Genomic DNA, 13943 nt, shown 5'->3' with positions numbered 1-13943 from the left:
AAATCTGCCAGCAGGGGGAAGCACCATTCCAAAACAAAAATCTAACTTTGTCTTGCATCATTCCAGTTTTGAAGAAGGAAAACTGGGGGGAAATTAAAAGAAGAAAAGAGGAGGAGCGGGGTCCGTGAGGAGATCCTTTGGAGTGACAAAACAAAGGGAACTGCTTATGGGGGGAGCAAAAGAGAATCCTGTGGAGAGCCAGGAAGAGGGAAAGACAGGAACTGGCACACCTCCAGAGAAATAAATAAATAAATAAATAGGAGGCAGAGGGCTGTGGGATTGCCCAGAAGTAAATGAATCATGATTCAGTTTGGGCTTCCTTTTAGTAAGTGACTGCTCTCTCTCCCTGCCCTTTGGCTTGTAGTAAGTGGGATTGCACAGAGGTAAATGATTTTGTTCAGTGGGCTTCCTCTTCAGCAAAAAATGCACGAGAAAGGGTTGGATTCAGAAATCTGCTCAGCTGCACTCCCCTCGCCTTCTGTGTTGACAAGCTCAAGTTATATTGGAAGCAAGCGAAGGAGGAGGATGGTGTCAGATTTGGGATCTGTGGGGAGGAAAGGAGGGGGAAACCGAGATTCCTCCCTGCCTGTTTCTCTCTGCACAGCAAGGGGGTGGGGGAAGCAAGCACGGGCAGGTAGGGCAAAGAACTGTCCATTCTGCAAGACTCTGCAATGCATAAACTCCGTAGCAAGCCTTTCTACCATGGAAAAATACAGCTACTTTCCTGCAACGTGATTAGCACGTTATAGGGCCATAATGCATCATTAAAATTCAAAACAAGGCATCAGAAATATGGATGGCACCCTGCTGATAGCACTGTGAACACAATGTCAAAACACTGGCAATGCGGAGGAGCACTTATGGGACACGTGGCAGTGTGTAATCTGGAAAACGCCTAGGTGAATCAACTTTAAGGCAGCTTTCTATCCTCAACTCTGTGAATCTTTCACTGCAAAAATCAATTCCATAATGCAATCATTCACACAGTTAATTTCATGAATGTATGGCAAATCAGTGATCAGGTACTGTGGAAAAATCAGGATTAGCCTATCCTCCACATTGCCCTTTCAACAGCTTATGTGTATTTATTCTTTTTCCACTCCATAAAATAGGTTCAACTGGTATGCTACAAAATAGTCAATAAAAGGAACAAACAAAATAAATATTCCAATAAATCCCACTAAAGCATGAAGGATTTTCTAAATGTGTTATGTAAGCAGTTAACTATAAAGGCTAAAATGAAGGTTCAGAAAAGCCAGAAAACAATTTAAGAAACGTGTGGGGTTTGGTACTCACAAATTAGGACCCTGCCCCTCTTTGATCTCTTCCCGCGGTACTGGATAAAGTGCCTCATACGTTCTTCCAAGCCCAGATCCATGAATTGCATATGAATTCATCTTGTCTACACCAGGGGGGAAATATTTCCAGGGAATAATTGCTGTACCATGCCAGGTGCCCTGGGTCCAGTTTATGTCTGCTTGAAATGCCAAAGGAAGTTCTTTCTGTATACGCGATGAAACACAAAGTATTAAAATGTCATTATTTTAACAAGGTTAGTGTGAATACAGCGTATTAAGTCACCAGGCCATTATTTTATTATTATTATTATTATTGTTGTTGTTGTTATTATTTCAATTTCTATACCACCTTTCCAAAAATGGTTCAGGGTGGTTCACACAGAGAAACAACAAACAAATAAGATGGAACCCTGTCCACAAAGGGCTCACATTCTAAAAAGAAATATAAGATAAACACCAGCAACAGTCACTGGAAGTACTGTGCTGGGGGTGGATAGGGCCAGATAGAGCCTTTAAAATAAACTTTAGATACTGTTTAATTATCAAGATAACATAGAAGTACTACATTTGATGTTCTACTTTGTTAGCACCTCTATTGTTTTAAGCGTTTATAATACACGTATTCAGAGGTGCGCCTAGGCAAAACTGGTGCCTGGACCACCCTTGCCATGAGCCCCCCCTCAGTGAGACCCCCTCCCCCATGAGGCCCCCCTGCATTTGGGTGGCTCCTGCTGCCACCCCGCACCCACCCTGCCACTGCTCTGCTGTGCCAAACCATGGTTATCTTACCTTCGTTACTTTACTTTAGCTGCCAATGTGTGGGGCAGGTGGTGAGCCGCGCAGGCCTCCCCCACCCCGTGGTGGCAGTGGCAGTGGCCAGAGTGGCTACTGGGCCTGCTTGTCCTTGCAAACTGTGAGGCTCTCCTTTCTGTGGAGGCACACTGGAGCACCTCGCAGTTTGCAAGGACCAGCAGGACCAGCGGCTGCTCCGGCCACCGTCACCACCGCTCACACCCCACATCCCACCCCACACATTGGCAGCTAAAGTAAGATAACCATGGTTCAGCGCAGCAGGGCAGTGGTGGGGCAGCAGGAGGCCCCCTTGGTTCATTGAAAAAACCCCGGACCAGGTCCCTAAGGTCCGAGGGTTAGAGTGCCTCTGCATGTATTCTTCTGTCCCATTCTGTTAAGCCCAATACATAGAAATGCAGCTAAAGGGCTTAGAAAATGCTTTAATGCAGCATACACCTAAATGTTTTGTAACTGTTTCCCTCATAAACACAAAGTAATCTTATGTAGATTTAACTAAGACTTTATTCAGAAACAATTCCATTTTCTCCTTCTTTTCCTCCCTTTTCTTTCTGACCCCACAATCCCCATTGGGACAAACTTCTAATTAACAAAACATAAAAGATTACTAGGTGGAATACAACACTGAATTTCTTAAAAAATAAAAACAAAAAACTCCCCACCACACACACACCCCCAACCATATGCTTTCATGTACAGCAGAAGATCGTTTGCGTTGTATACCCCAGTGGACTTTCTATTCAGTTTGTTCTAAGCTGCATTTTAGAATTATATGGTTTTCAGCTGTATGTCCTCTGTATTGCCTGTCTAATAGAAGAGATCAAAAAGGAAGCCTTAATCCCTGGAGCCAACACCAATTCAAAGAAGCAGGAATCACAGAATTTCATTTGCAAAGAGACACCCACCAGCTGCTAACAAAAGCAGTGTTGTGCTAGCTCTTATGAGAGAGATGCACTAATTGAAGCTATTTGCATTAAAGTTGCAACATTAACATCAAAGGCAACTGGTAGCTGTTGTGGGATACAGGCAAGTGGCAGAACCAAGGCTTGCAAGCATTTGAGCATCTCTGGGAGCCAAGGTTGGGAATTGCGATACAGAAATGAACAGGCCAAGCTTTTCAAAGCATTGAGATGTGCATTATCGCTTCTTCCTAATGTTTGCAGATCTAGCTGCTGTTAGAGGCCGTACAGAAAGGGTTGGAAGCTCTGGAGGAGTGTGTGGGCATTGAATGACATTCCTTTCCCCAAGCTCTGTAACTGCTGCTGATGCTTTTGCTGCTACAGCCTCACCCCAGCTATCTTGGCACCTGGGGGAAGGTGGAAAGGAATTGAGCAGCATACGGTTTGGCAAACATCCCATCTTGATGGCTATAGGCTACCTCCATGTTCAGAGCCAGGATATCTCCAAATACCTGTTGCAGGGGAGCAATAGCAGGAAAGGGGGCATGCATTCATCTCTTGGTTGTGTGGCTTCCTAAGGCATCTGTTGGGCCTAGAATGCTAGAATAGCGTTCTAGCTATTCTTGAATGCTAGAAAAGCATTCTAATCAGGGTGCTAGAATAGATAGGCATTGAGCAAGATCCAGCAAGGCTCATCTTACATTCTTATGACTCTTCCTTCCCTCCCTGAGGAATCTTGCGCTCCAAGGGGTACACCACAATAGGGGGAGGGGGAATTCAAAAAATAGGAAGCTGCCTTATACCATGTCAGAGCATTGGTCTATCTAGCTCTGTATTGTCTACATCAGGGCTGCTCAACTTCAGCTCTCTTGCAGATGTTGGCCTACAACTCCCTTAATCCCTGGCTATTGGTTATTGTGGCTGGGGATTATGGGAGCTGTAGTCCAGAAACAGCTGGGAGGCCTAAATTGAGCAGGCTTGGTCTACAATGATTGGCAGAGACTCTCCATGATTTCAGGCAGGAATATTTCCAAGCCCTACCTGGATGTGCCAGGGACTAAACTGGGGAACTTCTGTATGCAAACAGATGCTCTACCACTGAGCTATGGCCTCATCCAAGGCTAAATACTGGCACAAGACTAATAGCCAACAAGTATCATACATGAAAATTAAAAAGAACTTTGAAGAGAGAGTACAAGAGGATGGGAAAACATTAAGAAGTGGCCATGTATGGTGTGAGGCCAGTGGAGGCTCCTAACATGCCAGGACTAGGTCTTCTTGGAGTTGGGTTGTTTGGAAATTCACCCCAAAGTGGGTGATAAACTCCATCAATGAAATGCGATAATACCTGCTGTGTGCATCATCATCTAAGGAATGCTTCTGCTATCATGAGCATCACTTTTACCCATATACAAATTTAAATCAAATAATATTTGAATGATTAATCAACTAAGATTGTCTGCCTCATAAGAACAGCCCTGCTGGATCAGGCCCAAGGTCTTTCAAGTCCAGCATCCTGTTTCACACAGTGGCCTACCAGATGCCTCTGAGAAGCCCACAGCAAGAGGTGAAGGCATGCCCTGCCCTCTCTCTTGCTGTTGCTCCCCTGCAACTGGTATTTAGAGGCATCTAGCCTCTGAAACTGGAGGTGGGCTATAGCCACCAGACTCTCTCCTTCCCTCTTTGGATGGCAACTGCAAAGCCATTTTGACACATATTTGCACTTAAAGGACATCTCACCACTATCTCCCTGTAGTAGGGGTGTACACAAATTGGATTTTGCTATTCAATTCAACCTTAAATCGAATTGCAAAGTCTCAAATCGAATTGTCGAAGCAGCTGGCACATGCCAGTTGATTCAACTATTTGATTCATGAATCGTTGAATTGATTCAATTTTTCTCATGGAGAGCAGGACTGCCAATTAAACCTAACCGGTAGACCAGCTCTCCCTGAAAAAACAGTTCTATTCAAGCATTGTTTTTCATGCGAGAGCTGGTCTACCTATTGGGTTTAAGGGGTAGACTTGTTCTCTGAGAAAAGCAATTGGTAGACAACTCTCCCCACAGAAAACCAATCAGAAGCAGTACTGTCATCCCTCGTCAATCTCAGTTTTGAGTATCTGCAACTTTGACCCAATATTGCAATAGTAGATTATAATCCTAGTCAGTTGCCAAATTGTGATTCGGTTACTGTTTCAGAAATCGAAGCACTGTTAAAAACTGCAAGAAGGGAAAGGCCACACGACTTGACTGTATCATAACTGTTAGTAATAACCTTGATTGGGGGGCTCCTGTCCTTGCTTCTCTTTTTACTTACATAGATGCTCCGGCTATAATCCCGGAGGTCTGGGGTGTTTCAATAATAGTACCACTTTACAAGAAAGGATTATGGGAGGATCCAAATAATTACCAACCGATTAGTCTTCTTAGCATTGTCAGCAAGTTATATGCCAGGCATCTTTTGAGGAAACTCCAGGATTGGTTGGATGATCAGTGTATCCTAATGGCTGAGCAAGCGGGGTTTCGAGAAGGCTTCTCTACAACTCATCAAATATTTACATTGCAATTTTTGGCTGAAAAATATTCCTTTAGACTTAAATCGTCCCTGTTTACTGCTTTTATAGACTTCAAGGCAGCGTTCAATTCCATATCTAGGGACAAACTCTGGCTGAAGTTAAAGGAATCATCTCTAGACCACCGTTTACTTTTATTAATTTACAATTCCCATCGTAATATCCATCTCAGAGTACAATGCTCTAGAAAAGGGCACCTCTCATCTGAGATTCCTACCTATAAAGGAGTTCGGCAAGGATGCATCCTTGCCCCAGTCTTGTTTAATTTTTACATAAACTCAATAGTTTCACATTTTAATGATTTGGATTTGCACACACCCCCAAACTTGTTAGCAGACATGTTTAATTATTGCTCTATGCGGATGATATTGCCCTTTTATCTCAAACCAGGATAAGTCTCAGTCATGCTTTGACCTCCTTAGGTAAGTATACTGAGAAGGAGGCTTTAGAGATCAATTATTCTAAGACCAAGATAATGGTGTTTTCAAAGCACCCCACAATCTTTAAATGGACAATAAACGGGCATAGTATTGAACAGGTTAAGGTTTTTAAGTATTTGGGGGTAGTATTCCACCAAACTGGAACACGTAAAGCCCATCTTGATTATATTTCCCAAGGTGCTCAACAGACAGCAAATGTGATTAAGTCCTTCTATTACTCTAGGGATGCCTTTTTCATACCAACGGCTATAAAATTGTTGAAGGCCAAGATATATCCCCAAATTCTTTATGGGGTGCAGATTGGTCCTCTGGAAAATTTCTCTCAGCTTGAAACAGTACAAACTAAATTCCCAGGGGTACAGCAAATGCCATCCTTCATAGGGAAGCAGGGGTCACCACTTTGAAAGCAAAAGTATGGTTTTGTATAATTAAATTTTGGTTAAGCCTGGTCTTCTTTCTGGCTGGTCTTGCCCCTTTAGTGTTATCAGTTTCGTTTCCAAATGGAAATCAGCTTTGAAATTAAAATTGCATCACTTGGGCATGTCTTGAGAAGATCCTATTGGGCAAGGATTAGAGCAGGCGCTTTGCTTTGTGAAGCAACAGCTCTGAGATATAGATTTGCAGGAGGCGTCTGCACGGCTACCCAAGGGAATATACTTAGGTTCTCAAACTTTTTACTATAACCCAACTGAATATTTAGACCAGATCTTGGTACCAAAATGTAGTAGATTTCTGACCTTCGCGCGATTGAATGTTCTCCCTTCGGCAGTCCTTGATGGTAAATTCAAACTATTTCCTTATGATCAGTGCTGTTGTCCCTGAGGCTCAGGGGATATAGAGTTTATCACCCATGTTATTCTTTATTGCCAGTTTTATAAGGACACTCGCACCAAATCTATTGCTCCTATTTTAGCCATTTATCCTGGTCACACAGACCAATTTTATTTTGAAATTATGCTGGCCAATTTTAAACCTGTAATTTCAGATAATGTGGCAAAGTTCTGTTTTGTGGCACTGAAGCTCCACAAAGACTGTACAGGTATTAGTAATTTGAACTGTTTGTGATTTTGTAAACTTTTGAAATTCTTGAATTTTCTTATTAATGCTATTAATTGTTATTGTTTGTTAATCTGGTCTGTGACCGCAATAAACACACTACTACTACTACTACTGCAGCTGGGAAACTGTGATCAGTCTCACCAACCACGACCCAAGTATCTGCAGTTGGTGAGATTTTTTAGTGATTGGAAGGGTGGGTGGGTAGACCCTGTCGACTCCTTGCAATTTAAAGTGCTTTTGAGCTATTGGGGTGGATGGTTTCTAAAGTGCCTTTTAGTGATTGGGAGGGGGTTCAAAAAATTTCCAGAGGTGCAGTCTGCTCACTCCTCTAGCTGATTAAGGGATATTTGTCAAATTTTGCTGATTTTCTAGTATTTTTTTCTTGATTTTAAAGTATTTTTTTCAATCATAGTTCCCCTAACCCTCCGTTTCCCATTGGTTTTAATGCCTCACTAACCACAAATTTGCCACTCATGGAGTTTTCCAGGAACAGAACTAAGGTCAGTTGCTCTCTTCCTGTTAAATATAAGAGAATCACCACCTCCATGCACACAGCACCACTAACAGGCAAAGCTGACTTCTGTAGCTCAGTCATCCTCTCCAATGGGGGAGGGAGGCTATTGTGTTCTTCTTTTACAGTATCACTTGCAAGTGCCAGACTTAATGAATATGGTTACCCCTGGCAACCAGCTAATAGAATTTTGCACCCCTGGCCAAAGTTCTTTTAAAAAAGAATGTAGGTAAGTGCTGTCAGTTGTAAAAAGCAAATTTTCTTTTTGACTTTACATGGCTTTTTCTTCCTACTGGTTTTAAATGTAGGAATTATTTTTTCAGCTTCTAAAGAAAGTGGGTTATTCAAGTAAGAATGCTGTCAGCTGTGGATTTCTGTAGTGAATTGCTTTCAGTACTCTTTACCACAAGTAGATTGCTGGTTACAACCCATAGTGCGCCAACATTCCATATAGGTTATCGTAATTTCTGGGAAACTGGGATGCAGCCACATATTTTTATCTGCATTTTAGCAGCTGTTGGATGTACTCTGTATTGAAGTCTCAGTATGGGAATGCTTTGGTTCTGAAGACGAATTCACTTGACAATTTTATGCATCTCAAGGCAACTTTATGGAGTTACATTGAGACAAACTGGAAAGATTTGAAATCAACCAAGGTCGCTTAAATCAGGGCTGTACAATTTCAGCCCTCCAGCTGTTTTTTAAACTACAACTCCCAAAATCCCTAGCCAGTTTCCAGTAGTCAGGGAGGATGGGAATTGTAGTCCAGCATCTGCAGGTGTTGGAAGTTAAGGACTTTGCGCTGTCTCGTCTCAGACAGTGGAGGACAGACTAGTGAGTCAGAGGGCTAGAGGGTCAAGACATTGGTCATCCCTTCTCCACTGCTCTGATACTATCCCTTTGATATGTAGATTGGTAATCTCAGGGACTAACTTCCTTCCTCTCCTCTCTTCCCTACCTGCCCTTCTACCTTGCAACATGGCAAGCCTCTCTCTCTGCACCATGTGTGCAGAGAAGATGCAGAATCCATCTGCATCCAGCTAGCTAGATAGATTAGAGATCCTAACTCCTCACTTTCCTATCTAGAATGGAGTTCCTTAATAAATGCCTTATATATTGATTTGAAACTATGAATTGGCTCCAAGTTACTTTACTCTCAGCATACATGCATGCCTAACTAAATCTGCTGTGTTGTGCCTCTGTGCACTCTGCTATAATGAGAAAGGGATTCTCTCACCACAGAGAACTTCCAGCAGGTTATGGGAGCCCAGTATTTTGAGCTGCGTGTACTGCAACCAGAGAGTTAGGTTTGTTCGAGGAGATCCAGTGAGATCTAGCGTGGACACTTTGAATTGCTAATCTACAGCAACTGCTTTTTGGAGCCAGTGAGGATGGCTACTTACCTAGAGGGAAAACTCAGGCTGACTATCTTGAACACAGACAACTATTTGGAATGGAAAACCAGATTGAGGCTTGCACTGAAAGCAGAAGGACTCCAAAAGTTACTGAGGAGGAAACCCCCCCACCACAGAAGGAACCACAGCTGCTGAGAAGACTGCTAGACAAAATTGGCTCATCAAGGATGCGAAATCTCAAGCTTTGATCGCAGCTTCCGTGAGTAAAAATTACCTTTACACTATATGTGATCTTGGAACCTCAAAGGAAATGCTAAGCAAGCTAGATTCCTTGCATATGAAGAAGGGGTGGGCATACACCTTTAACTTGAGAAAGAAAATGCAGGATTTCCAGTATAAAGCTGGGGACTGTTTTGCTACACTTGTGGGATTTTTGGAAGATTTCTTTTTTCAATTTAAAGAGGCAGGGGAACAATTTACAGAGAGTCAGAAGCTGGAAGCTCTGTTCCTAAGCATGCCCCCCAGCTATAGCAGTATAATCGGCCAATTGGAAACCCACACCAATCTAAGCTATGAGAAAGCAGTACAAACATTATCTTCTGAGGCAAATAGAAGAAAAGTTTTGAATTCTCACTATGAAAGTGAATTGGCAAGTAACTTTGCTCTTAAAGCAACAATTGGTCATTCCAGAGGAAACCCAAGGTGGGGAGGGAATGCTGCAAGAGGAAACCGCATGGGGCCCCCACATTTACATACAAAGAGATCTGGCTTCATTGCCACCAAGGAAACTCAGTCCAGAGAGAGAGGTCACATGACCGCCAGCAGGGAGACTGCTCCTGAAATGCGGCCAACTGGGACTAATGCCTTTAGATGTTTTCTGTGTAACCAATTTGGCCACAAGGTGGCGAACTGTCCCAAGAATCAGACAAAGGATATTAAGCACACAGAAAAGTATTCGAACAGGAACTTTAATGTTAACTTGATGCAAAGCAATGAAAAGTTCATTTTTGATTCAGCTTCCTCTGTGCATATTTCAAACAATCTGGGTTTCTCTACTGAACTGTTTGATATTCCTGAAGAGACTGTTTATTTGGGCAATAATACTACAATTAAAGCCAAGAAGAAAGGTGAAGGAGTTTTGTATTGCAAGTTACTGGATGGATCTGTTAAACCATTTTTTATTAAAGATGTTTTGTATATCCCTGACTTCTCAAGCTCCTTGATTTCAATATCCAAGCTAGAGAAACAAGGCTGTGAACTGTATATTAAAAATGGACAATGTGTTGTTACCCAGAATGGAGAAGTTTGCCTTGTAGGGTCTAAATCCAAAGGTCTTTATCATGTGGAGGAGCAATCTACAGACAGAGAAAGACCAGCCCAGTCCAAACCTGAGGCATACCAGCCTAATGAAGTGAACCTTGCTAAGTCATGCCTGCATGAAAACTGCTTGCAACTGTGGCATAGATGCCTAGGACACAGGAGCTATGAGTCAATCCAGAACATGAAGGAAAAGGGATTAGCTAATGGCATTGATTTTGTACCATGTGACATTGTAACTAACTGTGTTTGTTGTCTTGAGTCCAAAGCAGTTAAGCCATTTCCTAAGCAGAGTGAAAGGAAGACCGGAAGACCCCTGGAGCTGATCCACAGTGATATATCTGGACCACTACCAGCAAGCATAGGTAATCAAAAATATTTTCTAACAATAACAGATGATTTCTCACGATACACGTGTGTATTTCTACTAAAGGAGAAATCACAGACGCTGGAGAAACTGCAAGAATATGTGGTGATGGCAAGCAACAAATTTGGCTGGAAGCCAAAGATCCTGCGCACAGACAATGAGGAGAATATATGTCCAACGCCACACAGCAGTTCCTGAGAGAACATGGAATCGTGCATCAAACCACGGTAGCTTCTTACGCATCACAGAATGAAGTGTCAGAAAACAGAAGTCTACTGGACATGGTAGGATGCATGCTTGCTGACGCACACCTCCCACAGAAATTCTGGGGAGAAGGCATCATGACTGCTGCATACATACAAAACAGAATGCACACAAAGCCTATAGGAACAACACCATATGAACTTTGGCATGGTCATAAGCCGTCCAGGACGCATCTGAGTGTCTTTGGAAGCACGGCTTAGTCATACATCCCAAAGGAAAAAAGGACTAAGTTAGGGACTAGGGCCACAAAAGGGATTTTTGTAGGCTACTCAGCACAATCTAAAGGCTACAGAATTCTGGATCCTGACACCAACAGGATAACCATAAGCAGAGCGGTGTATTTTGATGAGAATGAAAGAGGGGGCCTACACCCTTCAGAGGGGGCCTACACCGAAGCAAGCAACCAGACCAAACACCCTAATGACTCGATTATGCTTCCTGATCTCAGAGGAATTGAGGAGGAGGAGACAGCAGATCCAGAACCAACCACACTCGACACAGAGACCCCCAGCGATCCACCAGATACACCTGAGATAATGGGAGAGAACACAGAGGGTGAAGTGAGGCGATCAATGCACTCAAACAGAGGTGTTCCAGCTCCGAGACTGTCCTAGCTCGCAAGAACAGTGGAACAACCAGAACCTTCATCATGGGAGGAAATATCCCAGCTACCACAACCAGAAGCCCAGAAGTGGAAACGCAATTGAAGAGCTTGAGGCTCTACAGAAAAACAAAACCTGGACTCTTACTAAGTTACCTCAAGGAAGGAAAGTTATAGGCTGCAAATGGGTTTTCAAACTCAAACATGATGCTGATGGTGAGATTCAGTGCTACAAAGTCAGATTAGTAGCAAAAGGATATTCACAGAAATATGGAGAAGATTATGATGCAATCTTTGCACCAGTGGTTAAACATACCACAGTAAGGACTCTTTTAAGTATTGCTGCTAGCAAAGGAATGCATGTTGGACACCTAGACGTGAAAACTGCATTCTTGCATGGCGAGCTAGAAGAGGACATATACATGCAACAACCACCAGGTTTCTTAGAGAAAGGCAAAGAGGACTATGTATGCAAACTGCAAAAGAGCATTTATGGTTTAAAACAGGCTGCCAGAGCATGGAACATAAAACTAAATGATATGCTGCTTCAAGCAAACTTCAAAAGAAGTAACGCGGATCATAGTCTAACAACAGAATTTCACTTGACAATTTTATGCATCTCAAGGCAACTTTATGGAGTTACATTGAGACAGACTGGAAAGATTTGAAATCAAGGTCGCTTTAATCAGGGCTGTACAATTTCAGCCCTCCAGCTGTTTTTTAAACTACAACTCCCAAAATCCCTAGCCAGTTTCCAGTAGTCAGGGAGGATGGGAATTGTAGTCCAGCATCTGCAGGAGGGTCAAGGTTGTGCAACCTTGATCTTAAATGAAGAGAAAAGACTGTTTTTAAATCATTTTCATCAAACTTCCCATTTTCATTTCAGATACTTCCTGAACAAAAAGTACATGATTATTGCTTGATATAACCCTGGGGTTCCCAACCATGGGCTCCTCAGATGTTGTTAGACTATAACTCCCATCACCCCCTGCTGAAGGCCATTGTAACAGCGATGATGGAATTTGTAGTCCAGCAATGCCTGGGGAGTCAAGATTGGGAGCCCCTTATATAACCAATAAAAATATGGCAATTTGCAACTGAGTACTATACTTGACCAACTCTTAAAAAGCCACCTTGCAATGACTGTGAGAATAATTGTATTATTTCATCCTTACTTTCCTATATTTTGCAAAAAAATCTCAGATGCAACAAAGTATTGGAGCACAGAGACTGGCTCCCCTTTCCGAAACATGCATTACTTTCTGATCACGATATTACCCATGAACAAATAGAACTGTAAAGCTATGATTGAATCAGCAAGATTGCATCTGTTTCCTATCCCCTGGTTTCCTCCACACCCAAATATATGGACAGCATTAACTTCCAAACCATGGTCTAGAGTAGGTTTGCAAACCATATTATAGAAATTAGTCCTAACCATGGTTTGCCTAATTCATGTATCATGGGAAATTATGGTTATGGCAATCTGGGAGAGAGAATTGATGCATGGGAAGTGAGGGGAGAGTGGATGAGTTCACCTCATCCTCATCCCCTCCATGCTGGCTCCTGCCTGCCCCCTGCACTTTCCTAAAACTGCCCTCATAATTATCTTCTCACTGTCAGATCAGAAGGGCTGTATTTGATCCTCAGACTTCTAGAGCTTCCTGCTGCTTTTAGTAAAGTTGATCACTCTTTCACACAAGTAATAGTCCAGCCTCAGTGGTTCCATTTCAAGATTCAAGTGTTCTACTCCAAAGTCCAAGGAGTCAGGTACAGGGATTAACCCGTAGCAGGAGAGTGGTCCAAGGAGATGTCATTTCAAGAATGCCCAGGGCAGTCTTGTGCAGATCTGCCTACACAAGGAACACTCAAGGACAGCAATTTCAGTTCACACGAGTCCAGAGTTCGCAGTCCAGTGTTCCAGCTTAGGGACAGCAGTCCAGTGATTCCGCTAAAGGGGAAAGGGTTTGGGTGCACCATATAAGAACATAAGAACAGCCCTGTTGTATCAAGCCAAGACCCATCTAGTCCAGCATCCTGTTTCACACAGTGGCCCACCAGATGCTGCTGGAAGCCACAGGCAGGAGTTGAGGGCATGCCCTCTCTCCTGCTGTTACTCCCCCACAACTGGTACTCAGAGGCATCCTGCCTTTGAGGTTGGAGGTGGCCGATAGCCCAATGAGAAACCCCATCCTCCATGAAGTTATCCAAACCCCTCTTAAAGCCATCCAGGTTGTTGGCTGTCACCACATTTTGTGACAGAGAATCCCACAAGTTGATTATGTGTTGTGTGGGAAAGTACCTCTGTTTGTTGGTCCTAGATTTCCTGGCAATCCGTTCCATGGGATGACCCCTGGTTCTAGTGTTATGTGAGAGGGAGAAGAATTTCTCTCTATCCACTTTCTCCACACCATGCATGATTTTATAGACCTCTATCATGGCTCCCTG

At 43.0% G+C, this 13943-nt stretch overlaps 1 protein-coding gene across 11 annotated transcripts in view; it reads right to left on the bottom strand.

The window, feature by feature from the left end:
- The window catches only part of C5H4orf33 (chromosome 5 C4orf33 homolog), a 98772-nt gene that overhangs the window by 41382 nt on the left and 43447 nt on the right, over positions 1–13943 (bottom strand). For all 11 annotated transcript variants that reach the window (XM_053253324.1, XM_053253336.1, XM_053253321.1 and 8 more), the window contains one exon: positions 1297–1502. In XM_053253324.1, coding sequence (XP_053109299.1) covers positions 1297–1502 — 206 coding nt within the window. The remainder of the gene's footprint in view (positions 1–1296; positions 1503–13943) is intronic.

This window comes from Hemicordylus capensis, chromosome 5 (genome assembly GCF_027244095.1).
Source record: "Hemicordylus capensis ecotype Gifberg chromosome 5, rHemCap1.1.pri, whole genome shotgun sequence".
In the NCBI taxonomy this organism is placed as follows: Eukaryota; Metazoa; Chordata; class Lepidosauria; order Squamata; family Cordylidae; genus Hemicordylus; species Hemicordylus capensis.
Note: the sequence above shows the minus strand (reverse complement) of the source record. Positions and strands in the feature narration are given on the sequence as shown.